This window comes from Salvelinus fontinalis, chromosome 9 (genome assembly GCF_029448725.1).
Source record: "Salvelinus fontinalis isolate EN_2023a chromosome 9, ASM2944872v1, whole genome shotgun sequence".
NCBI classification, from domain to species: Eukaryota; Metazoa; Chordata; class Actinopteri; order Salmoniformes; family Salmonidae; genus Salvelinus; species Salvelinus fontinalis.
This window is the reverse complement of record NC_074673.1, coordinates 61147913-61175857: the sequence shown is the minus strand read 5'-3', so window position 1 is coordinate 61175857 and position 27945 is coordinate 61147913. Positions and strand designations below refer to the sequence as shown.

At 44.9% G+C, this 27945-nt stretch overlaps 1 protein-coding gene across 6 annotated transcripts in view; it reads left to right on the top strand.

Moving 5' to 3' along the window:
* The first annotated feature begins 231 nt into the window (after positions 1 to 231).
* Positions 232 to 27945, top strand: part of LOC129862908 (la-related protein 1-like) — a 94595-nt gene continuing 66881 nt past the window's right edge. For 4 of the 6 annotated variants that reach the window (XM_055935004.1, XM_055935001.1, XM_055935003.1 and 1 more), the window contains exon 1: positions 241 to 897. In XM_055935004.1, coding sequence (XP_055790979.1) covers positions 501 to 897 — 397 coding nt within the window. In that variant the 5' untranslated portion in view covers positions 241 to 500. Of the gene's footprint in view, positions 898 to 27945 lie in introns of all 6 variants that reach the window. The other 2 variants (XM_055935007.1, XM_055935005.1) reach the window with 2 other exon arrangements.

Below are 27945 nucleotides of genomic sequence, written 5' to 3'. Positions count from 1 at the left end.
GTACATGCTAACAGCATTTCAATTGGTGACGTCACTCGCTTTGAGACCTTGAAGTAGTTGTTTCCCTTGCTCTGGAAGGCCCATGGATTTTGTGGTAACGATGCTTTTTTCTCTTTTTGGGTCCTTATTATCCACCTGTACAGTTGGTGGCGGAATGTACATATAATTGTTGCGGACGCCATTAAACCAAAGAAGAAGAAGAACCCTGTTGCGTGCACATCTTTGCGTGGTCACGCCCCCCGAGCGTACGTGCGCGCACCCTTCTATCGCGTGGTGCTGATCATCCATATTGCTGCTAGTGGTGAAGTTTAGCTTGTAATTTAAAAGAGGCTCTCGGGCGCTTTTTAAATGTTTTAATTCAACACAAACCACTCTGCGTCTTAGACTGAATGCTATTTAGTCTAGGGGTGGAGTGGAGAAACTAGTTCATTCGAGGAATACTTTACATTTTATTTTTTGAGTAGTAGGCGAATTTGGTGGTATCGTGAGGAAAAGGAGAAATGGCTACTCAGGTAGAGGCTCTCCTACCCAACAATCCTCTTATTAAACCAGAGGAGAATGGGCATGCGAGCAAGATGATACAGCATGGAGAGGACTGTCCTCAAAAGGGCGTGAAGCAGACATGTGTTGCCGACGAGGGTAGCAATATGAAAACAAACAACTCGGAACAGTGTGGGATTGCAACGAAGGAGCTACGCTCTAAACAGGCAAAAGAAGAGAGTAACAATCAAGAGAAAGAAATCCTGGATCAAGAGAAACACACGATTGATCAAACGGAAGACTGTGTGAAATGCAGTAAAAATGAGTTTGCTGAAGCACCCCCGCCCAAGGTGAACCCATGGACTAAGAAAAAGAATGCGGTGACCGTGGTCAGCCAGAATGGACAATCACATCATGGTTTGTATTCTTCCCATAACAAAAATGTTCGTGTTGCCACTAGTACTGCCTGGGTTTAGGGTGCATTCACCTGAACCACTTGAAGGCCAAGCGTGATCTGTTACTGTCAGATCTATGATTAGTAGGGAGTTCCTCACAGGATAATGCTGCATTGCAAGCTCCCATCTAGTATACCGCTCTAGATAGTTAACTATGTAGAGTAAGGCCTCAAACTATTTCTGTAATAGAGTGGATTGTAAAGCTTCTTCCACGATATAATTTGAGTTTACGTTCAAAACATCGTACTCTGTCGTCTCTGACTGAGGACACCTGTTCTACAAATGCAATAAGATAAATGAAGCAGATGGCTAGAATAGTTTTTTTTTGACAGTGTCTGGCCTCACTAGGGTACGTTACAGGCTGAACCCAGCGAGGTTTCACATGTTGTGATATTTAAAAACTAACGTTATCATTACACTCCTGACATCGCCTGTGCAAATGAGCTTTTCTTATCTCATGTCTTTATTGTTGTGCCAGCTGCGGATGAAGTGACTTGGGTTGACCATCGCTTTCCCATTACAGTTGCGTGGCTAGCTATCATGGCTGTATAGACGATGTTAGCAACAACACGATGTCTGAACTGAATCAGCAAGGCACATTGATACCGTAGCATTGTCATAGGTGGCACGGCGCTTTAACTTTTAAGATTCAACGCTAGGTAACTTATGGTAGCTACTACTTTTTTTTTGCCGATAATTGTGAAGCACTGTTTACAGTGACATGCTGCCAATGGACGTTTGAAGCTCCTGTTTTAATTTGAGAAAGATTAGCCTACCACGCTGGAAGTGAGTGCTGATGACTGACAACAACGTTAGCAGCTGGGCCTAGCTAACGACAGTTAGCTGATCATCAGGCTCTAGCTAGCTAGTTGGGTAAAGCTGACAGAACCTAAATCACGTTATTTAACACTACACTTATGTCAGATAGCTTGACACTTATGCAGCGTTGGAAAATATTTGCGCAGTTGTATCTAACGGGATGAAAACGAATGTTTGTTTGTTATGGAACGTCACGTGTTCATCCACCAAATGGCCAGGAACAATACTTTTATTTAAAATGTATGTTTAGGGCCCATTTCTAACGATTTCATCGATATCTGTCGTACAACACGGCAAGTTTTGTGTTATGAATAACCTATTGGGGGCAGGTAGCTTTCTCTTGAATTGTATTGATTCATCATATCAACAGCCGCCACATGATCACATGATAGCTTGATGTTAGCCAGTAAGTTAGTTAGCTCATTTGCTATGCTAGCTACCTATCAGCTTGGATGTAGACAACCCAATTCGTTTGTTGTGGACCTGTCCTCTAATACGTTCTATCATATCCTTCTGATAAAGAATAAATGAGACCCTAGTTTTATTACACTGACCAAAAATATAAACGTCACATGTAAAGTGTTGCTGAAATGAAATATCCCAGAAATGTAACATACACACCAAAATATTATTTATCTCAAACGTTGTGCACAAATTGAATCAGCTTCTTGATATGCCACAAGTCAGATGGATTGTTTATCTTAAAATGAGAAATGCGCACTAACAGCATGTAAACAGGATGATCATTACACAGGTGCAATTTGTGCTGGGGACAATAAAAGGCCACTCTAAAATGTGCCGTTTTGTCACACAACACAGTGCCACAGATGTGTTGAGATTTCAGGGAGTGTGTAATTGGCATGCTGACTGCAGGAATATCCACCAGAGCTGTTGCCGGAGAATTTAATGTTAATTTCTCTACCATAAGCCAACCTAATTTTAGGGAATTTAGCAGTACTTCCAGCCGGCCTCACAACCGCAGACCACGTATAACCACGCCAGCCCAGGACCTCCACATCCAGATTTTTCGCCTGCCGAATAGTCTTGAGACCAGTCACCCGGACAGCTGATGAAACTGGGTTTGCACAACCAAAGAATTTCTGCACATGGTGGTCATGCCAGATACTGTTTTCTGATCCACGCCCCTACTTTTTTATTTATTTTTAAGATGTGACCAACAGATGCATATCTGTATTCCCAGTCATGTGAAATCCATAGATTAGGGCCCAATTAATTAATTTAAATTGACTGATTTCCGTATATCAAATTTGATTTCACATGCATCGAATTCAACAGGTGTAGGTAGACCTTACTGTGAAATGCTTACTGACAAGCCCTTCACCAACAATGCAGTTCAAGAAAGAGTTAAGAAAATATTTACTAAATAAACTAAAGTAAAAATAGTAAAATTAAAAGTAACACAATAAAAGTAACGCGGCTATATACAGGGGGTACCGGGTACCAAGTCAATGTGCTGGGGTACAGGTTGATTTGAGTTATTTTGTACACATACCCTGACTGCGTGCAATTAACGCAAGAGAAGTGACACAATTTCACCTGGTTAATATTGCCTGCTAACCTGGATTTCTCTTAGCTAAATATGCAGGTTTAAAAATATATACTTCTGTGTATTGATTTTAAGAAAGGCATTGATGTTTATGGTTAGGTACACGTTGGAGCAACGACAGTCTTTTTCCGCGAATGCGTACTGCATCGATTATATGCAACGCAGGACACGCTAGATAAACTATAATATCATCAACCATGTGTAGTTATAACTAGTGATTATGATTGACTAAGTTTAATGCTAGCTAGCAACTTACCGTGGCTTCTTACTGCATTCACGTAACAGGCGGGCTCCTCGTGAGGCAGGTGGTTAGAGCGTTGGACTAGTTAACCGCAAGATTGAACCTGAGCTGACAAGGTAAAATCTGTCATCCGCCCCTGAACGAGGCAGTTAACCCACCCGGGTCGTCATTGGCCGTCATTGAAAATAAGAATGTGTTCTTAACTGACTTGCTTAGTTAAATAAAGATTAAATAAAGGTGTAAAAAAATATAAAAAATAATCGGCAAAATCGCAGATTTCCGATTGTTATGAAAACTTGAAATCGGTCCTGATTAATCGGCCATTCCGATAAATCGGTCGACCTCTAACCTGTACTGACCTCGCCTTCTGGATGATAGCGGGATGAACAGGGAGTGGCTCGGGTGGTTGTTGTCCTTGTCCTCTTTTTGGCCATCCTGTGACATATGGGTGGTGTAGGTGTCCTGGAGGGCAGGTAGTTTGCCCCCGGTGATGCGTTGTGCAGACCTCACTACCCTCTGGAGAGCCTTACGGTTATGGGCGGAGTAGCTGCCGTACCAGGCGGTGATACAGCCCGACAGGATGCTCGATTGTTAAAGTTTGTGTGTGTTTTTGGTGACAAGCTGATTTTATTCAGCCTCCTGAGGTCGAAGAGGCGCTACTGCGCCTTCTTCACCACGCTGTCTGTGTGGGTGGACCATTTCAGTTTGTCCGTGATGTGTACGCCGAGGAACTTAACTTTCCACCCTCTCCACTACTGTCCCGCCAATGTAGATAGGGGGCTGCTCCCTCTGCTGTTTCCTGAAGTCCACGATCATCTCTTTTGTTTTGTTGACGTTGAGTGTGAGGTTATTTTCCTGGCACCACACTCCGAGGGCCCTCACCTCCTCCCTGTAGGCTGTCTCGTCATTGTTGGTAATCAAGCCTACCACTGTAGTGTCGTCTGCAAACTTCATTGAGTTGGAGGCGTGCATGGCCACGCAGTCGTGGGTGAACAGGGAGTACAGGAGAGGACTGAGAACGCACCCTTGTGGGGACCCAATGTTGAAGATCAGCGGGGTGGAGATGGTGTTTCCTACCCTCACCACATGGGGGCGGCCCGGCAGGAAGTCCAGGACCCAGTTGCACAGGGCGGGGTCGAGACCCAGGGTCTCAAGGGTACTATGGTGTTAAATGCTGAGCTGTAGTTGATGAACAGTATTCTTACATAGATATTCCTCTTGTCCAGGTGGGTTTAGGGCAGTGTGATGGCGATTGCGTCGTCAGTGGACCTATTGGGGTGGTAAGCAAATTGGAGTGGGTCTAGGGTGTCAGGTAGGGTGGAGGTGATATGGTCCTTGACTAGTCTCTCAAAGCACTTCATGATCACGGAAGTCAGTGCTACAGGGCGGTAGTCATATAGCTCAGTTACCTTAGCTTTCTTTGGAACAGGAACAGCAGACTGGGTTGATTGAATATGTCCGTAAACACACCAGCCAGCTGGTCTGCGCATGCTCTGAGGACGCGGCCGGGGATGCCGTCTGGGCCTGCAGCCTTGCGAGGGTTAACACGTTTAAATGTTTTACTCACGTTGGATGCAGTGAAGGAGAGCCCACAGGTTTTTGTAGCGGGCCGTGTCAGTGGCACTGTATTGTCCTCAAAGCGAGCAAAGAAGTTGTTTAGTCTGTCTGGGAGCAAGCTAGCACCTTACCTTGGCTCCTTGCTGCACTCGCATAACAGGTAGTCAGCCTGTCACGCAGTCTCCTCGTGGAGTGCAGTGTAATCGGCCATGATCGGTGTCCAAAATGCCGATTACCAATTGCTACGAAAACTTGAAATCGGCCCTAATTTATCGGCCATTCCGATTAATCGGTCGACCTCTAATTGATAGCTGTAAAATTGCCTAAACAAACTACACTAACTAGCTACTTTATTCTGTGTAGTTGCATTTGCTAGCTAGCCAGCCAGCCCACAGGGAGAGCGTTATATTATGGATTTTGTAGTCGACTTGAGCTGCAACAGATTTCCACAAGCACGAGTAAAAAGGACCTCTATAGCACGAGTATCCAGGACCTCTACACCAGGCGATGTCAGAGGAAGGCCCTAAAAATTGTCAAAGACCTCAGCCACCTCCGTCATAGACGGTTCTCTCTACTACCACATTGCAAGCGGTACCGGAGTGCCAAGTCTAGGACAAAAAGGCTTCCCAACTGTTTTTACCCCCAAGCCATAAGACTCCTGAACAGGTAATCAAATGGTTACCCGGACTATTTGCATTGTGTGTCGTCCCCCCCCCCCCCCCCCCAACGCTGCTGCTACACTCTGTTTATCATATATGCGTAGTTACTTTAACTATACATTCATGTACATACTACCTCAATTGGGTCGACTAACCAGTGCTCCCGCACATTGGCTAACTGGGCTATCTCATTGTGTCCCGCCACCCACCACCCCCTCTTTTTACGCTACTGCTACTCTCTGTTCATCATATATGCATAGTCAATTTAACCATATCTACATGTACATACTACCTCAATAAGCCTGACTAACTGGTGTCTGTATATAGCCTTGCTACTCTTATTTTCAAATGTCTTTTTACTGTTTTATTTCTTTACTAACACACACATACACCTTTTTTTTCGCACTATTGGTTAGAGCCTGTAAGTAAGCATTTCACTGTAATGTCTACACCTGTTGTATTCGGTGCACGTGACAAATACACTTTGATTTGATGGTGTAACGACCCTGGGTTTATAAGTACGGATATCGACTCTGCTTTTGCAGCACAGTCGATGGCGCGCTGGACTTTGGGCTAGGTCGAGCGTTCGAGACCTGCTCCCTGCATGTTTCATTACAGTATCTAACTGATGGGATACCCAAGCTACATTCCTTGCCAAATGATCACAGTTTTATTTCAAATTCAAAATAGACTGCTTGAATGAAGTAGGGAATATGTGTGACCACGACCTGCAGTTTTGGAATAACTGCGCCCCGTCTATTTTCAGCTTAGGCTACTTTGCAGGTGTCACTAGTTACCACAGCCACAATGTCAAAATGATGAAAACAACAAATATTTGCTTTTAGCATTAGACATAAGGTTAGCACTATGGTTAGGGGTAACGGTTCGGTTTAAAATCTGATTTGAACAAGATAAATGTTAGTAAGATAAATGTTAGTAATAAGCATGGTTTATAACTTTGTGGCTGTGGTAACTAGTGAAGACCCTACTTTACGAACTGCTAGTGCCATTTTGAATTGGTTAGCCTAAGCCAGTGGTTCCCAAACTTTTTATAGTCCCGTACCTCTTCAAACATTCAACCTCCAGCTGCGTACCATCACTTTGTGGGAAGTGACAAAGAGCTCTTATAGGACCAGGGCACAAATAATAATAATTAATAATTTTGTTGTTTATTTAGCGATCTTACATATAAAACCTTATTTGTTCATCAAAAATTGTGAATAACTCACCACAGGTTAATGAGAAGGGTGTGCTTGAAAGGATGCACATAACTCTGCAATGTTGGGTTGTATTGGAGAGAGTCTGTCTTAAATCATTTTCCACACACAGTGTGCCTGTATTTAGTTTTCATGCTAGTGAGGGCCGAGAATCCACTTTCACATAGGTACGTGGTTGTAAAGGGCATCAGTGTCTTAACAGTGCGATTTGCCAAGGCAAGAATCCAGAAATCTGGCAGTGGCTTCTGATTAAATTAAATTTTCACAGAACCGCTTGTTGCAATTTCTGTTATGTTCAGATATCGGTAAGTGGACAAGAGGCAGGGCATGAAGGGATAACGAATCCATTTGTTTATTGTCAGTTTTGGGAAATACCTGCGTAATTGCGCACCTAGCTCGCTCACGTGCTTCGCTATATCACATTTGACATTGTCCGTAAGCTTGAGTTCATTTGCACACAAAATATCATACAATGTAGAAAGACCTGTGTGTTGTCCTTGTTAATGCAGACAGAAAAGAGCTCCAACTTCTTAATCATAGCCTCAATTTTGTCCCGCACATTGAATACACAAGAGTTCAGGGGCCCCTCTTACACAAAACGTCTTTCAAGCTGGCATATCCTTGGTAGCAAGAGCTTCTCGGTGGATGCTGCAGTGTACCCAAGTGGAGTCGGGAGCAACTGCTTGCACGCGCTTTTCCACTCTTCCACTATGTCTCCCAGTCATGGCTTTTGCGCCATCAGAACAGATACCAACACATCTTGACCACAAAGTCCATTTGATGTCACAAAACTGTCCAGTACTTTAAAAATATCCTCTCATGTTGTCCTGGTTTGCGGAAGAGGATATCTTCCTTAATTGATTACCCACAAATGTAACTGACATATACCAGGAGCTGTGCCAGGCCCGCCACGCCTGACTCATCCAGCTGTAACGCATAGAATTCGCTGGCTTGTATGCCAAGCAGTAATTGTTTCAAAACATCTCCTGCCATGTCACGGATGCTTCGTGAAACAGTGTTTGATGAAGGCGTTGTCTGTGTAGTTTTTTTGGCCTTTTCCCCCAGCGTTGTCCCAGCCATATCTGCGGCAGCAGGAAGAATTGTCTTCAACAATGGTATGGGGCTTGCCTGTCCTAGCTAATCGGTAGCTCACCACATAAGACGCTTCTGGCCCCGCCTTGTTAATGGTATCTGTTGCTTTTATACATGTCTTAATACTCGAAAATCGAGTGGCTTATCTTTCACATTGTCATGTTTCTAAATGTCTGCACAAGAGTGAAGGTTTCCCGCGAGATAGTAACGGTTAATGTGATTGGATGTTAATTATTTGACTAGGCTACCTGTATTTGACGTTGTTATTTCGCTGAACACGACATGGTTTAATTTTATTTTTGGCAGTGAAACGAGGCTACTCAGGCGTGGGGGGAAAAACGTACCCAAATGTATAGCCCCTTTGGAAAATCTAAATGTGCTGTTTGAATTTTTCTTAAAATTCGGCGTACTCCCGACGGCAGGGGTACACCATTTTGGGAATACCTGGCCTAGGCTATAACCCTCCTAAACATTGACGGGTTCTGTTTGTCTCTATGACCCCAACACGTGTCAGGGGACTCCTGAAGGTAATCGGTACCGGTTTTAAAAAACGAATGGCAGTATGAGGGTAGATTTGTGCCTACGCAAAAAAGGGTAGCCTTGTCATATCTCCTAGATATAGAACAAACACTTCAAAACCTTGTTTCCCACGATACATTTTTTTGACTATTTTTTGCCTTTTATGAATGTGTTATTCAATGTGCTTGTCTGGGCTATAAGTAGTAAAAGCCAAATGATTTTTTTGATACCTACAATTAAAAAGGAAATGGCTAAATGAACCATAGTAGACCATCTTAAAACAATTCCATATGTCAGCTTAGACTTTTAATAATGAAAACAACAAGTCTATGCTGTTGCAAGCAAGCACCACGGCTGATCTTACTACCTTTTTGAAGATTGTGTTCCACTATATAATATAACCAGTTAATATTACGATTTCAATAAATTCATCTTAAATGGCGCTTGATTTTTTAAAATAAACTAAATATACACGAGGCCAAAAGTATGTGGACACCTGCTCGTCGAACATTGCATTCCTTGATCATGGGCCTTAATATGGAGTTGGTCCCCCCCCCCCCTCTTTGCTGCTATATCAGCCTCCACTCTTCTGGGAAGGCTTTCCACTAGATGTTGGAACATTGCTGAGGGGACTTGCTTCCATTCAGCCATGCACATTATTGAGGTCGGGCACTGATGTTGGGCGATAAGACCCAGCTTGCAGTCGGTGTTGGAATTCATCCCAATGGGGTTGAGGTCAGGGCTCTGTGCAGGCCAGTCAAGTTCTTCCACACTGATCTTGACAAATACTTTCTGTAGGGGCCTCACACAGTGGTGTTGTCTTACTGAAACAGGGAAGGGCCCTCCTTCAAACTGTTGCTACTAAGTTGCAAGCACAGAATCGTCTCGGATGTCATTGTATGCTGTAGCGTTAAGATTTCCCTTCACTGGAACTAAGGGGCCTAGCCCGAACCTTGAAAAACAGCCCCAGACCATTCTTTCTCCTCCACCAAACTTTACAGTTGGCTACAGTTTACATCCGCCAAACCCAGATTCGTCCGTCGGATTGTCACATGGTGAAGGGTGATTCATCACTCCAGAGAACGCGTTTCCACTGCTCCAGAGTCCAATGGCGGCAAGCTTTACACCACTCCAGCCGATCCTTGGCATTGCGCATGGTGATCTTAGGCTTGTGTGCGGCTGCTCGACCATGGACACTGATTTAATGAAGCTCCTGATGAACAGTTCTTATGCTGACGTTGCTTGCAGAGTCAGTTTGTAACTCTGTAGCAAATGTTCCATCCAAGGACAGATGATTTTTACACACTTCAACACCCGGCAGTCTCGTTCTGTGAGCTTTTGTGGCCTACCACTTCACTGCTGAGCTGTTGTTGGTCCTAGACATTTTCACTTCACAATAACAGGGCTTACAGTTGACCGGGGAACCTCTAGCAGTGCTGAAATTTTACCAACTGACTTCTTGGAAAGGTGGCATCCTATGACCGTGCCACGTTGAAAGTCACTGAGCTCTTCAGTAAGATCATTCTACTGCCAATGTTTGTCTATGGAGATTGCATGGCGGTGTGCTCGATTTATACATCTTTCAGCAACGCGTGTGTCTGAAATGGCCAAATCCACTAAATTGAAGGGGTGTCCACGTACTTTTTGTATATAGTGTATATGAGGCAATTAGGACTTGTTATCTGTAATAGTTATGGTAAATTAGGCATTGTTGCGCACTGTTGGCATATAGATAAACGTGCACTTATTTTTCCAGTGTGGGCCTGTGTTTCCAGTGTGAGGACTGAAAAACAATCAGGCGAGGCCTCGAACAATAAAAGAATGTCATGCCCATCCCTAGACTGTAGGCTGCAATAAAGTTACAACCGTGATCCTCTTTTGGCTTTTTATTTTTGCCATGAAGTGTTTGCTTTACGCTGTAACAGCGGTTTGTTTTAAACCCAGCAGCACAGCTTTGAAGGGGTTCTTCTCAGTGATGGGGAAGACATTAGCTGGGTCTAGGTTTGTAGTGGAATAGGCAATTATTTCACATCAATTTACATTTTTCTCCCATAGCATAATGGTCTGGTCCGCTTGACCAGACGGTGGTATACACTATGCAGCTCTAATCATTAGTTTAGAAAGCTACTTTTTGGTTCACTGAGGTACTTGCTTACTATACCATAAAGCGAAACTCTGGGTAGTGAAGTCCTCCCTTCCTCTCTATCAGCCCGTCTACCCAGGTCTCTCAGCTGTTAATATCAGCCCGTCTACCCAGGTCTCTCAGCTGTTTCTATCAGCCCGTCTACCCAGGTCTCTCAGCTGTTTATATCAGCCCGTCTACCCAGGTCTCTCAGCTGTTTATATCAGCCCGTCTACCCAGGTCTCTCAGCTGTTTATATCAGCCCGTCTACCCAGGTCTCTCAGCTGTTTATATCAGCCCGTCTACCCAGGTCTCTCAGCTGTTTATATCAGCCCGTCTACCCAGGTCTCTCAGCTGTTTCTATCAGCCCGTCTACCCAGGTCTCTCAGCTGTTAATATCAGCCCCTCTACCCAGGTCTCTCAGCTGTTAATATCAGCCCGTCTACCCAGGTCTCTCAGCTGTTTCTATCAGCCCGTCTACTCAGGTCTCTCAGCTGTTTCTATCAGCCCGTCTACTCAGGTCTCTCAGCTGTTTCTATCAGCCCGTCTACCCAGGTCTCTCAGCTGTTTCTATCAGCCCGTCTACTCAGGTCTCTCAGCTGTTTCTATCAGCCCGTCTACCCAGGTCTCTCAGCTGTTTCTATCAGCCCGTCTACCCAGGTCTCTCAGCTGTTAATATCAGCCCGTCTACCCAGGTCTCTCAGCTGTTAATATCAGCCCGTCTACCCAGGTCTCTCAGCTGTTAATATCAGCCCGTCTACCCAGGTCTCTCAGCTGTTTATATCAGCCCGTCTACCCAGGTCTCTCAGCTGTTTATATCAGCCCGTCTACCCAGGTCTCTCAGCTGTAGTCTTTTGATCTTTAAAGGGATGCTTTTTCTTAGAGTTGCAGCCAGTCCACATGGTCACGCAGCGCCTCTATTATATTCTTTGGGGAGAACCCTGCACTAGTGTACCTGTAGACTTCCAGCCATTGCGCTAATGCTAGCTAGCATTGGCTCGTGAAATGACCTAACTTCCTTCATACTGCACGCAGAGACATAAACATGGTCTCCACGAGTTCCAGAATCTTGCGATATCCCTTTTAAAGAGTTGCGTCTGTTTTGGGCTCAGCGACACGGACACATCCCAGTGAAAGCACACTGTTCTTCAGATGGGAGTGCTGGCCTATGCCTAGGGTGTGTGTTGCTGTCGCCTCAGGCAGAGGCACAGTGACCTCTTTCCAGCTCAGCCAGCACTCCAGTGTTTGAGCCTGTTACTCGGTTGGTGGCGATGTCACCCTACTGATCATGCGACGCTAGTGAGTGTCTTCGAGATGTGTGTGCGAGAGAGAGAGAGGGAGGGAGTGTGTATGGCCGCCGCTGTCTTTTCCTCGCGTGTTTGGTTCTCGCTGACCTCCGTCGTCATGGTGTTGCAGCAGCTCTGCTCCTTAGATCTAATCTAGGACACCTACTGTGTGTTGAAATGCCTTAGATGCCGACCGCTACAGACTGCTTTCTATTTCAGTTGATTCGTTATCTCCCCCCCCCCCCGAGCCCGGTTCTTGTGCAGCTTCTGTCAGAATAAGTGCTGATGTTTCTTTGGTGTCTTTCATGTCTGATGCTGTTGGTAGTGTTGTGAATTTAGTAAGCACGTCTCACATGCTCTAATTAAGCTCTGACAGATATCCCATTTCTAGCTTGCTTGCTGTGCTCATGTCTTGGTTGCATTTCTTACATTGGCTAGCTGCACCACGGAGTGCATTGCAAAAGGTACAACGTGTCTTAGTGGCCACGCGGCTAGCTAGCTAAGCATATGGGTTGGCAGCGGCCCTATTCAGTTCTCTCTGTCTGGTGGCTCTCCTCTCATTATCGGCGTTTGATTTAATATTGCCCCCTGGTACAGTGTTTAAGACCTTGGTGCCTACGTGGCACAATGCTTATTCATAGACCCTATATCCTGCGGGATATTTTTTTTTGATGATTTCAGGTTATTCCCCTGAGAATGAAGCTGTCTCCACCTGAAGAGGTTTGGCGGGGAGGGAGTAGGATGGGAGTAGGGAGTGACTGACACGAGTTGGATAGCGGGATACTGGTGGGAGCGGCCAATACAGTTGGCTAATGCTAATCTTTGCCTCTGGCTGTCTGTGTACACGACAAGCTGCAGACTTGGCTCTGATCTGACTGCAGGATGGGAGTGAGAGGGAGACGTAGAGGGAGATGATGATTGAGAGAGGGTAGAAAGGTACGGGGTGGCAGGAAGGCCGCGGCTGGATAGAGTGCTGCGATTCCCAGCTGTCATAGAGCTGCAGCCCACGAGGTTGACCAGGGGTTTTTGTGATCAGAATTAGGTTTAGATGGTTGGTGTGGCTAGTTTCCTGAAATTCTGCACATTTTGCCGTGGCTTATGCCGTGTTATGCTATGAGGGACTTAAACATAACATTCAGTGCAATGACAAAATACCTCCAACCTATAATATTTTGAATGTCAGATTCTCCCTGACTGTCTTGCCTTTATTCTGGTGATTGTTAGTTTTCAAAGATGATTTTATTTAAAAATACTCAGTGGCCAGTTCATGAAAATGGGTTCGCTCCTACAGACAGTGGCTGTGGCTTGCTATATGAAGCAGGCAGACAGGCATTGAGGCATTCAGTTAGTGTTCGTTTGAACATTTAGAATGGGCAAAACGAGTGACCTAAACGACTTTGTTCTAATGTCTCAAACGGCCAGCCTCCTGGGCTTTTCACGCACGACAGTGTCTAGGGTTAACTGAGAATGGATGTTTTGTTAGTCGCGCCAGTCTGGCAGTCCAGTGTGGCGAAAACAGCTCGATGAGAGAGTTCAAAGGAGAATGGCAAGAATTGTGCAAGCTAACTGGCGGGTCACAAGCGGTCAAATAACGGTGCAGCACGGCATCTCGGAACGTACAACTTGTCGGCCCTTGTCACAGATGGGGTTTATTGCAGCAGACGACCACATTGGCTTCCACTTCTATCAGCTAAAAATGAGAAGGTGTCTGCAGTGGGCACGTAAAAATGTATGTATGCACTCACCACTGTAAATCGCTCTGGATAAGGGCGTCTTCTAAATCACTCAAATGCAAATGTAAAATGTACCTAAAAAAATTAGCCACTTAGTGTATATAGGTCCATTTATCTCCATCTTGTTTATCTGGTTTTAGTCTTAGTTTACACAAACGTTTTACCATTACACATATTTTTGCAATTCTTTGGGGTTGTTTGGAGTTTTCTATGCAGAAAAAACCCTGTTGACGATTCCTCATAGGTGGAGGCTGGACCATAGCGGCTTGCTGCTGGGCTGAACACACACAAGCTGGAGTGGTGGAACAGAACACTTCTCCTTGCTGTCATACGTTTGAGCATGTTGCTATACTTCCCTTGAAGCCGTAACCACACAGTCAGATTTTGATTAGGGGTTCTAGCCAGCAAAACTGGGTGAAACCTTATTGTATTTGTAGCCTATTATTATTTGGGTTCCTCTGTCAATTTAGTTTAAAAATGCACATTTCCGTGAGATGGTAAGGCCCAGGAGGGTGCAACTTTGCAAGATGGTAAAAGGCCATGGGCCACACCCTTTCATGCCAATTGGCCACATGGTGGTGCTAAAATAAGCAACTGAAAATGCAAACTGTGACCTAGTCCCCTGAAATTCGGTACATTACCTTCAGAAAGTATTTTGTCACTGGCCTACACACAAGTGGCACAGCGGTCTAATGCACTGCATCTCGAATCCAGGCTGCATCACATCCGGCCGTGATTGGGAGACACATAGGGCGGCGCGCAATTGGCCCAGCGTTGTCTGAGTTTGGCCGGGGTAGGCCGTCATTCTAAATAAGAATTTGTTTTTAGCTGACTTGCCTAGTTAGATAAAAAAATAATTAAAAATGTATAAATAAATAGAAATAAACACACAAAACCCCCATAATGTCATAATGGTATTGTTTTAAAAAGAAACGTTAAAAAAAACAAATTATAAATTAAAGGCTGAAATGTCTTGAGTCAGTAAGTATTCAACCCCTTTTGTTATGGCATGTCTAAATAAGGTCAGGTGTAAAAATGTGCTTAACAAGTCACATCAGTTGCATGGACTCACTATGTGCAATAATAGTGTTTAACATAGATTTTTTTTTAACCTGTTAAGGCTGGGGGCGCTGTTGTCACTATTTATGGTAATCGTGTAATTTTTGAAACGGCTTCCTACAAAATTCTTGATCGTACAATATGCATATTATTATTATTATTGGATAGAAAACAGTCTATAGTTTCTATAGGAGTTGACATTTTGTCTCTAAGTGGAACAGAACCCATTCTACAGCAATTTCCCTGACATGGAGTCAGATTTCAGAAATTTTGGCCACTGTTCTGGAGTCAGTTTTAAGGCCAATGTTATTCCTATGAGTATACGGACACTGCTTACGTCTTCCCCTGGATGCCTTTACGTGATGACGATTTGAATGGGGTCGATTGCGCAATCACAGGCACTATAAATTAAAAAACCCTGTAGCTAGGAACTCTTTTCCAGCTGCGTCATGCGCGTGGAGGACACCGACCCGCACTTGTTCCAAGCATTAGTGTTGGGAGTAATCTTTCTCCGGTCATGTTAAGACTCGTTATAGGAGTTAAAAACATCATAAGGTAGTTAATTTAAAGCGTTTTATAGCAATTTATATCCGTTTAGTGCGATTTTGGGACATTTATTTCTGAGACGCTGTGAATCTCTGGGCACGCTTCCAGTTCATCCCGAACGCAGTTGGCATTTCCACATGGCAAGAGGACAGCTTTCCACCAAAAGACGATTAGACCCAAGAAAGGATCCTTTGCCCAAGATACTGATGGAAGAACAGCTCAAAGTAGGAAATTTTTATTATGATAAATCGTGTTTCTGTCGAAAAATGTTAGTGGCTTAGGACGCCATCTTTTTTGACGTAGCTTCGCTTGGCGCAAACTGTATTGAAAAGTAAGGATAATTTTAAAAATGTAATTCCGCGATTGTATTAAGAATTAAATTGTCTATCAATCGCTGTCCACCCTATATTTTTTAGTCACGTTTATGAGTATTTATGTATACGAGTAGATCACTGTCTAATATGGCGCACGGACATTTTCTCACCAGCTGGGCTACTTTCCCCATTTTCTAACCATGATTTTGGTGGCTAAATATGCACATTTTCGAACAAACTGTATATGTATGTTGTAATGTGATGTTACAGGGGTGTCATCTGAAGAATTCTGAGAAGGTTAGTGAAAAAAATAATATATTTTGGCGATGTTTACGTTATCGCTCTCTTTGGCTAGAATCAATGCTGGGGTAATGTTTGCACATGTGCTATGCTAATATAACGATTTATTGTGTTTTCGCTGTAAGACACTTAGAAAATCTGAAATATTGTCTGTATTCACAGGATCTGTGTCTTTCGATTAGTGTATGCTGTGTATTTTTACGAAATGTTTGATTAGTAGTTAGGTAAACACGTTGCTCATTGTAATTATTCTAGTCCATTTGTGACGGTGGGTGCAATTGTAAACTATGCCATCTACCTGAAATATGCACATTTTTCTAACAAAACCTATCCCATACCATAAATATGTTATCAGACTGTCATCTGATGAGTTTTTTTCTTGGTTAGGGGCTATAAATATCTTAGTTTAGCCGAATTGGTGATAGCTACTGGTGTTGGTGGACAAATAAAAGATGGTGGATTATGCTAATGTATTTTTAGGTAATAGATTTACATCTTTACATATTGTGTCTTCCCTGTAAAACATTCTAAAAATCGGACATGTTGGCTGGATTCACAAGATCTGTGTCTTTCATTAGCTGTATTGGACTTTAATGTTTGAAAGTTAAATATTTAAAAAAATATATTTTTTTTGAATTTCGCGGCTCTGCCTTTTCAGTGGGGGTGGGGGGGGTGTGCCGCTAGCGGCACCCTAGTCCTAGACAGGTTAATGACAACCATATCTCTACCCCACAATTATCTATGGTCCCTCAGTCGAGCAGTGAATTTCAAACAAAGACCAGGAAGGTTTTCCAATGCCTTGCCAAGAAGGGCACCTATTGGTAGATAAAAAAATGCTTTAAGAAAATCAGACATTGAATATCCCTTTGTGCATTGTGAAGTTATTAATTACATTTTGGATGTTGTATCAATACACCCAGTCACTTCAAAGATACAGGCGTCCTTCCAAACTCAGTTGCCGGTGAGGAAGGAAACCACTCAGGGATATCACCCTGAGGCCAATGGTGACTTTAAAACAGAGAGTTTAATGGCTGTGATAAGAGAACTAAGGATGGATCAGCAGCATTGTAGTTACTCCACAATACTAACCTAATTGACAGAGTGAAAAGGAAGCCTGTACAGAATAAACATTTCCATAACATGCATCCTGATTGCAACATGGCACTAAAGTAATACTGCAAAGAAAAATTGTCCTGAATGCGAACTTATGTTTGGTGCAAAAGATTACTGAATACCACTCTCCAAATTTTCAAGCATAGTGGTGGCTGCATCGTGTTATGTGTATGCTTGTAATCGTTAAAGACTGAGGAGTTTTTCAGGATAAAAAATAAACAGAATGAAGCTATGCACATAGGAAAACCTGGTTGTCTGCTTTCCACCAGACACTAGGAGATGAAGTCACCTTTCAGCAGGACGATAGGCTACATCTACGCTGGAGTTCCTTACCAAGAACACAGTGAATGTTCCTGAGTGTTTACCACTGAACACCAATCCCAGAGTTTGGTCCATGTTTAGAAAACAGTTGAGGGGGATTGTACATTTTCAAGCTTTTCAATCCCTCTGACAGTATGGTTGACTGCATTACAGCAGGATCATTTTACTGTCCTTCGCCCAACCTCAGGCTGTGTCATTGATCACGCTCTGGCTGTTTTCCTTTTTTGTGTGTCTCAGCGTTATCTTTCTGAAGGTCATACTGGAAAACACCTTGAGTTCACAATCAGCATTGCTGATAACCTATTTTAAGCAGGAGTTTGAGAATTGGCGAATTGTATCTTGGAAAGTTAATGTATAATCTGTTTTTAGACCTGAGTACATACACCTTTACAGGATGAGACTGCCTTGTTGCGGCAAGGAGACTCTTGCCTGAAATCTGTAGCCAGGTTCAGCCATTCTCAAACTTTTTTTTGTGCCAGGGACCAGCAAGGCATGGCCTCCTTGTTCTCGGGACCGCGTTGGTAAAAAAATAGACAATCGCTTTTTTCTATATAAAATAAGAAACTGTTCATTGATTTTTTACTTTACTCTAAAATAATGAATTATGCATTTACTTTGCTACTTTTGTGGTTTGTCTGTGCTGTCTTCATGGGCAGTGTCTCTCTCTGGGCTTTCTGTAAATGACCAAAGCAATAGAAATGTGTGATCCATTTCTACATCTTGTCAACCAGAGTTGAGAATATGGGGAACGTATCGAAAATGCCTCTATCCACTCGGTCTCTCCACACACCAAGCTGCGGCAATTTTATAGTTTGCTTGGAAAATGTCACTTTCTCGGCCCTGTGTGGATAGGTTGAGCAGCAGTGTCGTCGTTACAGATCCAGATACAACGGTCCCATCGTAATCCATGTCTCGTTATGTACTCGTTCAGAACACAGAAAATGTCCCTTGCAGTTGTATTCTGAGGCAAATCTCTGCACCAAATAAGTTATTCATACGAGGAGAATATATACAAAATGCGGGCATGTCAGTTGTCTCATCTAATTGGATTGTAAACCAATTTGATGCGCGGGCTCTGTCTAAAACCTGTGATTCAATATCATCGGCTATATACTTGTTTCTGTGCGTGACGGTGTCATTGTAAAGTGGGATTATGCAGATTTTTGTAGCAGCAGATAGGCTTAACCTCTTGGCCATGACCAGTTTTTCAGCTATAGTGAAAGAAGCCTTGCCCTTGGAAAATGTTTTGAGCGAGTAAATTCTCATTGTCTGAAATTATTGTACAGCAATTTTGTTTGGTTGGTTCTCTTTTTTTTTGTAAGAAAAAGTATAGTTTAGCATTTTTGATGGCTTCATAGCATCGCTGCTGAGGAAAATCTGACAGGCCACACAGACCGTTTTGGCGGGCAGCTGTCATTTGAAAAAAATCCAGGGAGAGCGAGAGCACCGCAGGGCTAGCTTGTGTGTGTGGTGTAGCTCTACTTCATAAGTCTTTATAGTTAGGCTGTCTTGCTGGCACAAGTTCTTGCAATAGGAAATTATAGGTGTCATCAGCTGTGGCTTTTGGCACCTTACCCTGCCTAATAAATAGTGTTGAGGAAAATACGTTGTAAGCACATGTCAATGAACATAGAACTATCCCATCCCCCAAATTCCAATACGTTCCGAAAGAAAAATATGCGTTATGACAGACAAGGGCAGTGGACCATTGCGTTGAAGTTCTTTGACAGCCAATTGCTTTGACTGTGGAACACCTGGGGTATTTCTCGCCAAAATCATGTGGAAGTTGTGCCCAATATTACTGGAGCTATGTTTTATTTATTTTCGCAGTGGATTGGTTGCCATGTCTCGGGCCATTTTGAAACTACTCACAAGCAGCTATTTTTTGTTTTGATAACAAACATTACTAGCTAGCAAGCTGAACTTGACCACTGAATGGGCTAGGCTCAAATTTGGATTGCTCAGGAAGAACTGAAAATGCGCTCATCAAAAAGATGATACACCGCATATGCAAGAGTGAGGTGTATATAATTGTGTGTTAGAGGATGTGCGTTAAGTTCCTAATCTTTCTCAACAATGCCGAACAGCATAAAAACATAAAAAAAACAAATCCCAAACCCATTTGAAATCATTCGTCTGAGCAGTAGCTAGCCCCATGCAGGTCCTCAGTGGGTGTTGAGGCTGGCTAGATGGATGGATATCATAGTCAATAGTGTGAGGGAGAGTGTATAGGCCTATGTGTTTGAAGTTATCTGAACAGAACCAAATGTTTAGTGTTTTCATAACATTTTTGGACAAGTTTTAAAACTCTTAAAACGTTCTTTTTTTCATATAGTCACACTCATTTAGAATGCCTGAAGCTTTAACAGTACTTAAAGGTGTGTGTGTGAGAGAGTGAGTGTGCGCGAGCTGTGTGCAAGTGTTAAACTTCAAGAACATTGATAAGAGGGAATAGGCCTACTTAAGCACTGGGAGCATTAATAGCTGTAGTTATGTTAGTGACTTTTGTGGTGTTTATGATACATTTGATTAAACCATTCTGATGTAGATGATTTTGTCTTTCGGTCCCTAACAGGCTGACGACACCGCTCGCGTTGTGTGTGCGAGCGTTGCAAAATACATTTAGAAATCTATGTTTTTCAATTATTGCACCCACACTGCTCACGTGCTTCAACGAGCGTCTGCGATGCAAAGGGCTAAAATAGAAGTCATTCCTATTTCTGACGCAAATCGCGCTGCAAGTCCTGCCTCTGCCATCTCCTCATTGGTTTATAGAAGCAGGTACCCACGTGCCAATGAGGATTGGTTATACCCACGTGCCATCTCCTCATTGGCTATACCCACGTGGGTGATTGAATGACGAACTGTGTTGCCGGTTGGTGTAGTAATACTATGAAAGTTTAGATGCCAATCACCATATAAGTTCAAAAGTTAGTCAGTATCTGGTGTGGCCACCAGCTGCATTAAGTACTGCAGTGCATCTCCTCCTCATGGACTGCACCAGATTTACCAGTTCTTGCTGTGAGATTTTACCCCACTCTTCCACCAAGGCACGTGCAAGTTCCCGGACATTCCGCTCATTCCTTCGACGATAAACGCGAATCCGACCATCACCCCCGGTGAGACAAAACCGCGTCTCGTCAGTGAAGAGCACTTTTTGCCAGTCAAAATCAAGTCAAAGTTTATTTGTCACGTGCGCCGAATACAACAGGTGTAGACGTTACAGTGAAATGCTTACTTACAGGCTCTAACCAATAGTGCAAAAAAGGTGTTGGGTGAAGAATAGGTAAGTAAAGAAATAAAACAACAGTAAAAAGACAGGCTATATAGAGTAGCGATGCTATAAAAGTAGCGAGGCTACATACAGACACCGGTTAGTCGGGCTGATTGAGGTAGTATGTACATGTAGATATGGTTAAAGTGACTATGCATATATGATGAACAGAAAGTAGCAGTAGCGTAAAAGAGGGGTTGGCGGGTGGTGGGACACAATGCAGATAGCCCGGTTAGCCAATGTGCGGGAGCACTGGTTAGTCGACCCAATTGAGGTAGTATGTACATGAATGTGTAGTTAAAGTGACTATGTGTATATGATAAACAGAGAGTGGCAGCAGCGTTGGGGGGGCACACAATGCAAATAGTCCGGGCAGCCATTTGATTACCTGTTCAGGAGTCTTATGGCTTGGGGGTAAAAACTGCTGGGAAGCCTTTTTGTCCTAGACTTGCCACTCTGGTATTGCTTGCCATACGGTAGTAGAGAGAACAGTCTATGACTGGGGTGGCTTGGGTCTTGTCTGGTCCAGCGACGGTGGGTTTGTGCCCATAGGCAACATTGTTGCCGGTGATGTCTGGTGAGGACCTGCCTTACAACAGGCCTACAAGCCCTCAGTCCAGCCTCTCTCAGCCTATTTAATATATATATACACTGCTCAAAAAAATAAAGGGAACACTTAAACAACACAATGTAACTCCAAGTCAATCACACTTCTGTGAAATCAAACTGTCCACTTAGGAAGCAACACTGATTGACAATAAATGTCACATGCTGTTGTGCAAATGGAATAGACAAAAGGTGGAAATTATAGGCAATTAGCAAGACACCCCCAATAAAGGAGTGATTCTGCAGGTGGTGACCACAGACCACTTCTCAGTTCCTATGCTTCCTGGCTGATGTTTTGGTCACTTTTGAATGCTGGCGGTGCTTTCACGCTAGTGGTAGCATGAGACGGAGTCTACAACCCACACAAGTGGCTCAGGTAGTGCAGCTCATCCAGGATGGCACATCAATGCGAGCAGTGGCAAGAAGGTTTGCTGTGTCTGTCAGTGTAGTGTCTAGAGCATGGAGGCGCTACCAGGAGACAGGCCAGTACATCAGGAGACGTGGAGGAGGCCGTAGGAGGGCAACAACCCAGCAGCAGGACCGCTACCTCCGCCTTTGTGCAAGGAGGAGCACTGCCAGAGCCCTGCAAAATGACCTCCAGCAGGCCACAAATGTGCATGTGTCAGCATATGGTCTCACAAGGGCTCTGAGGATCTCATCTCGGTACCTAATGGCAGTCAGTCTACCTCTGGCGAGCACATGGAGGCCTGAGCGGCCCCACAAAGAAATGCCACCCCACACCATGACTGACCCCCCGCCAAACCGGTCATGCTGGAGGATGGTGCAGGCAGCAGAACGTTCTCCACGGCGTCTCCAGACTCTGTCACGTCTGTCACATGTGCTCATGTGCTCAGTGTGAACCTGCTCTCATCTGTGAAGAACACAGGGCGCCAAAGGCTAATTTGCCAATCTTGGTGTTCTCTGGCAAATGCCAAACGTCCTGCACGGTGTTGGGCTGTAAGCACAACCCCGACCTGTGGACGTCGGGCCCTCATACCACCCTCATGGAGTCTATTTCTGACCGTTTGAGCAGACACATGCACATTTGTGGCCTGCTGGAGGTCATTTTGCAGGGCTCTGGTAGTGCTCCTCCTTGCACAAAGGCGGAGGTAGCGGTCCTGCTGCTGGGTTGTTGCCCTCCTACGGCTTCCTCCACGTCTCCACGAACAGTTTGATTTCACAGAAGTGTGATTGACTTGGAGTTACATTGTGTTGTTTAAGTGTTCCCTTTATTTTTTTGAGCAGTGTATATTTAGCCAGGTAGGCTAGTTGAGAACAAGTTTTCATTTACAACTGAGACCTGGCCAAGTTAAAGCAAAGCAGTGCGACAGAAACAACACAGAGTTGCACATGCATTTAAACAAACATACAGTCAATTATACAATAGAGAAAGTCTATATATACATTGTGACCAGTGAAAAAACCTGCTGGAGCGTGTGCTACGGGTGGGTGTTGCTATGGTGACCAGTGAGCTGAGGCGGGGCTTTACCTAGGAACGATTTATAGATGACCTGGAGCCAGTGGGTTTGCCGACAGATATGAAGCGAGGGCCAGCTAACGAGACCATACAGGTCGCAGTGGTGGGTAGTATATGGGACTATACGGATGGCACTGTGATAGACTACATCCAATTTGCTGAGTAGAGTGTGGAGGCTATTTTGTAAGTGACATCGCCGAAGTCGAGGCTGTTGAGTCTGCCGATAAGAATGTGGTGATTGAAAGAGTCGAAAGCCTTTGCCAGATCGATGTATACAGCTGCACAGTATTGTCTCTTATCAATGGCAGTTATGATATCGTTTAGGACCTTGAGCGTGGTTGAGGTGCACCCATGACCAGCTCGGAAACCAGATTGCAGATTGCGGACAGTCTGAGCACTGATGCAGGGATTGTGCGTTCCTGGTGTATCTCGGGTAGTTGTTGTTGACATCCTGTACTTGTCCTGCAGGTGTGATGTTCGGATGTACCGATCCTGTGCAGGTGTTGTTACACATGGTCTGCCACTGCGAGGACAATCAAGTGTCCGTCCTGTAGCATTGTCTTAAGCGTCTCACAGTACGGACATTGCAATTTATTGCCCTGGCCACATCTGCAGTCCTCATGCCTCCTTGCAGCATGCCTAAGGCACGTTCACGCAGATGAGCAGGGACCCTGGGCATCTTTCTTTTGGTGTTTTTCAGAGTCAGTAGAAAGGCCTCTTTAGTGTCCTAAGTTTCCATAACTGTGACCTTAATTGCCTACCGTCTGTAAGCTGTTAGTGTCTAAACGATCGTTCCACAGGTGCATGTTCATTAATTGTGGTTCATTGAACAAGCATGGGATACGGTGTTTAAACCATTTACATACAATGAAGATCTGTGAAGTTAATTTGTAAAAATCCAAATATCTTTGAAAGACAGGGTCCTGAAAAGGGACGTTAGTTTTTTTGCTGAGTTTACACATATATATTTTTTGTTAATCGCTATTAACTAATGCCATTAACTCAATTTTAATGATTTGTATCTTAGACCACCATAATCCTATTACATTTACATTTACATTTAAGTCATTTAGCAGACGCTCTTATCCAGAGCGACTTACAAATTGGTGCATTCACCTTATGATATCCAGTGGAACAACCACTTTACAATAGTGCATCTAAATCTTTTAGGGGGGGGGGTTAGAAGGATTACTTTATCCTATCCTAGGTATTCCTTAAAGAGGTGGGGTTTCAGGTGTCTCCGGAAGGTGGTGATTGACTCCGCTGACCTGGCGTCGTGAGGGAGTTTGTTCCACCATTGGGGTGCCAGAGCAGCGAACAGTTTTGACTGGGCTGAGCGGGAACTGTACTTCCTCAGAGGTAGGGAGGCGAGCAGGCCAGAGGTGGATGAACGCAGTGCCCTTGTTTGGGTGTAGGGCCTGATCAGAGCCTGAAGGTACGGAGGTGCCGTTCCCCTCACAGCTCCGTAGGCAAGCACCATGGTCTTGTAGCGGATGCGAGCTTCAACTGGAAGCCAGTGGAGAGAGCGGAGGAGCGGGGTGACGTGAGAGAACTTGGGAAAGTTGAACACCAGACGGGCTGCGGCGTTCTGGATGAGTTGTAGGGGTTTAATGGCACAGGCAGGGAGCCCAGCCAACAGCGAGTTGCAGTAATCCAGGCGGGAGATGACAAGTGCCTGGATTAGGACCTGCGCCGCTTCCTGCGTGAGGCAGGGTCGTACTCTGCGAATGTTGTAGAGCATGAACCTACAGGAACGGGTCACCGCCTTGATGTTAGTTGAGAACGACAGGGTGTTGTCCAGGATCACGCCAAGGTTCTTAGCACTCTGGGAGGAGGACACAATGGATTTGTCAACCGTGATGGCGAGATCATGGAACGGGCAGTCCTTCCCCGGAAGGAAGAGCAGCTCCGTCTTGCCGAGGTTCAGCTTGAGGTGGTGATCCGTCATCCACACTGATATGTCTGCCAGACATGCAGAGATGCGATTCACCACCTGGTTATCAGAGGGTGGAAAGGAGAAGATTAATTGTGTGTCGTCTGCATAGCAATGATAGGAGAGACCATGTGAGGATATGACAGAGCCAAGTGACTTGGTGTATAGCGAGAATAGGAGAGGGCCTAGAACAGAGCCCTGGGGGACACCAGTGGTGAGAGCACGTGGTGCGGAGACAGATTCTCGCCACGCCACCTGGTAGGAGCGACCTGTCAGGTAGGACGCAATCCAAGCGTGGGCCGCGCCGGAGATGCCCAGCTCGGAGAGGGTGGAGAGGAGGATCTGATGGTTCACAGTATCAAAGGCAGCCGATAGGTCTAGAAGGATGAGAGCAGAGGAGAGAGAGTTAGCTTTAGCAGTGCGGAGCGCCTCCGTGACACAGAAAAGAGCAGTCTCAGTTGAATGACTAGTCTTGAAACCTGACTGATTTGGATCAAGAAGGTCATTCTGAGAGAGATAGCAGGAGAGCTGGCCAAGGACGGCACGTTCAAGAGTTTTGGAGAGAAAAGAAAGAAGGGATACTGGTCTGTAGTTGTTGACATCGGAGGGATCGAGTATAGGTTTTTTCAGAAGGGGTGCAACTCTCGCTCTCTTGTAGACGGAAGGGACGTAGCCAGCGGTCAAGGATGAGTTGATGAGCGAGGTGAGGTAAGGGAGAAGGTCTCCGGAAATGGTCTGGAGAAGAAAGGAGGGGATAGGGTCAAGCGGGCAGGTTGTTGGGCGGCCGGCCGTCACAAGACGCGAGATTTCATCTGGAGAGAGAGGGGAGAAAGAGGTCAAAGCACAGGGTAGGGCAGTGTGAGCAGAACCAGCGGTGTCGTTTGACTTAGCAAACGAGGATCGGATGTCGTCGACCTTCTTTTCAAAATGGTTGACGAAGTCATCAGCAGAGAGGGAGGAGGGGGGAGGAGGATTCAGGAGGGAGGAGAAGGTGGCAAAGAGCTTCCTAGGGTTAGAGGCAGATGCTTGGAATTTAGAGTGGTAGAAATTGGCTTTAGCAGCAGAGACAGAAGAGGAGAATGTAGAGAGGAGGGAGTGAAAGGATGCCAGGTCCACAGGGAGGCGAGTTTTCCTCCATTTCCGCTCGGCTGCCCGGAGCCCTGTTCTGTGAGCTCGCAATGAGTCATCGAGCCACGGAGCAGGAGGGGAGGACCGAGCCGGCCTGGAGGATAGGGGACATAGAGAGTCAAAGGATGCAGAAAGGGAGGAGAGGAGGGTTGAGGAGGCAGAATCAGGAGATAGGTTGGAGAAGGTTTGAGCAGAGGGAAGAGATGATAGGATGGAAGAGGAGAGAGTAGCGGGGGAGAGAGAGCGAAGGTTGGGACGGCGCGATACCATCCGAGTAGGGGCAGTGTGGGAAGTGTTGGATGAGAGCGAGAGGGAAAAGGATACAAGGTAGTGGTCGGAGACTTGGAGGGGAGTTGCAATGAGATTAGTGGAAGAACAGCATCTAGTAAAGATGAGGTCAAGCGTATTGCCTGCCTTGTGAGTAGGGGGGGAAGGTGAGAGGGTGAGGTCAAAAGAGGAGAGGAGTGGAAAGAAGGAGGCAGAGAGGAATGAGTCAAAGGTAGACGTGGGGAGGTTAACGTCACCCAGAACTGTGAGAGGTGAGCCATCCTCAGGAAAGGAACTTATCAGGGCGTCAAGCTCATTGATGAACTCTCCAAGGGAACCTGGAGGGCGATAAATGATAAGAATGTTAAGCTTGAAAGGGCTGGTAACTGTGACAGCATGGAATTCAAAGGAGGCGATAGACAGATGGGTAAGGGGAGAAAGAGAGAATGTCCACTTGGGAGAGATGAGGATCCCAGTGCCACCACCCCGCTGACCAGAAGCTCTCGGGGTGTGCGAGAACACGTGGGCAGACGAGGAGAGAGCAGTAGGAGTAGCAGTGTTATCAGTGGTAATCCATGTTTCCGTCAGTGCCAAGAAGTCGAGGGACTGGAGGGAAGCTTAGGCTGAGATGAACTCTGCCTTGTTGGCCGCAGATCGGCAGTTCCAGAGGCTGCCTGAGACCTGGAACTCCACGTGGGTCGTGCGCGCTGGGACCACCAGGTTAGAGTAGCAGCGGCCACGCGGTGTGAAGCGTTTGTATGGTCTGTGCAGAGAGGAGAGAACAGGGATAGACAGACACATAGTTGACAGGCTACAGAAGAGGCTACGCTAATGCAAAGGAGATTGGAATGACAAGTGGACTACTTGTCTCGAATGTTCAGAAAGTTAAGCTTACGTTGCAAAAAATCTTATTGACTAAAATGATATAGTACTGCTGGCTGGTGAAATAGGCTAGCTAGCAGTGGCTGCGTTGTTGACTTTGTTTGAAAGTGTAGCTGGCTAGGTAACCTCGACAATTACTCTAGACTACACAATTATCTTGGATACAAAGACGGCTATGTAGCCAGCTAAGATCAAACAAATCAAACTGTTGTACTGTAATGAAATGAAATGTAATACTACCTGTGGAGCAAAGCGGAATGCAACTACTCGCTCCAACCCGGAAGTGCGTATCGTAGAGGGAGAGGCAATAGAAGTGTTGTTTCTTGTATTATTGTCTTTTGTGTCTTTAGAGGACTGCTTCACCTTAATGTCCCTTTTCCCCCCTTTCCCTTTTCTTCTGTCCTTATTTTGTCCCACTTTGTCCCTTTGTCCCTTCTTCTCTTCTGCCAACTAGACACTCCTTGTTAGCTAGCTAGCTTCTTCCAGGAATGTCCCTAGCAACTGGAATTACATGGAATATTACATGGAAGCAAATGGATGCATTGCTACCAGTTGATAGGAAAATACACAGGGGAACACAATGTCATTGTTAAAACGTAATTGGCTGATGTTGGACATTTGACCATTTTTCAAAGTGAAAGGGGAGCTGAAATATTTTTGTTTATGAAGACTAGAAGTTTGTGGGGGGAAAAACTTTAAAGGAGTATTTTGGTCAAATTGACTTGTGAATTTCACATCCGCCATCTTGGAAATGAGTTGACAGCGGTGATGGCATGGTATTCTACATGGACATGGACTGACATTGATTGTCACAGATGGTGTGACATTATACACTTTGTCTAATCGATAGAAGTACATTATTTTGACACTTATACTGTGCAACTCCAGTATTAGGTGCTCTTAATGCTCTAGTTTCAACGTAATAGCCGGACATGTTTTTTCAGCTCAGGTTTACTCAAAAGCCCGACAACGCAGTGT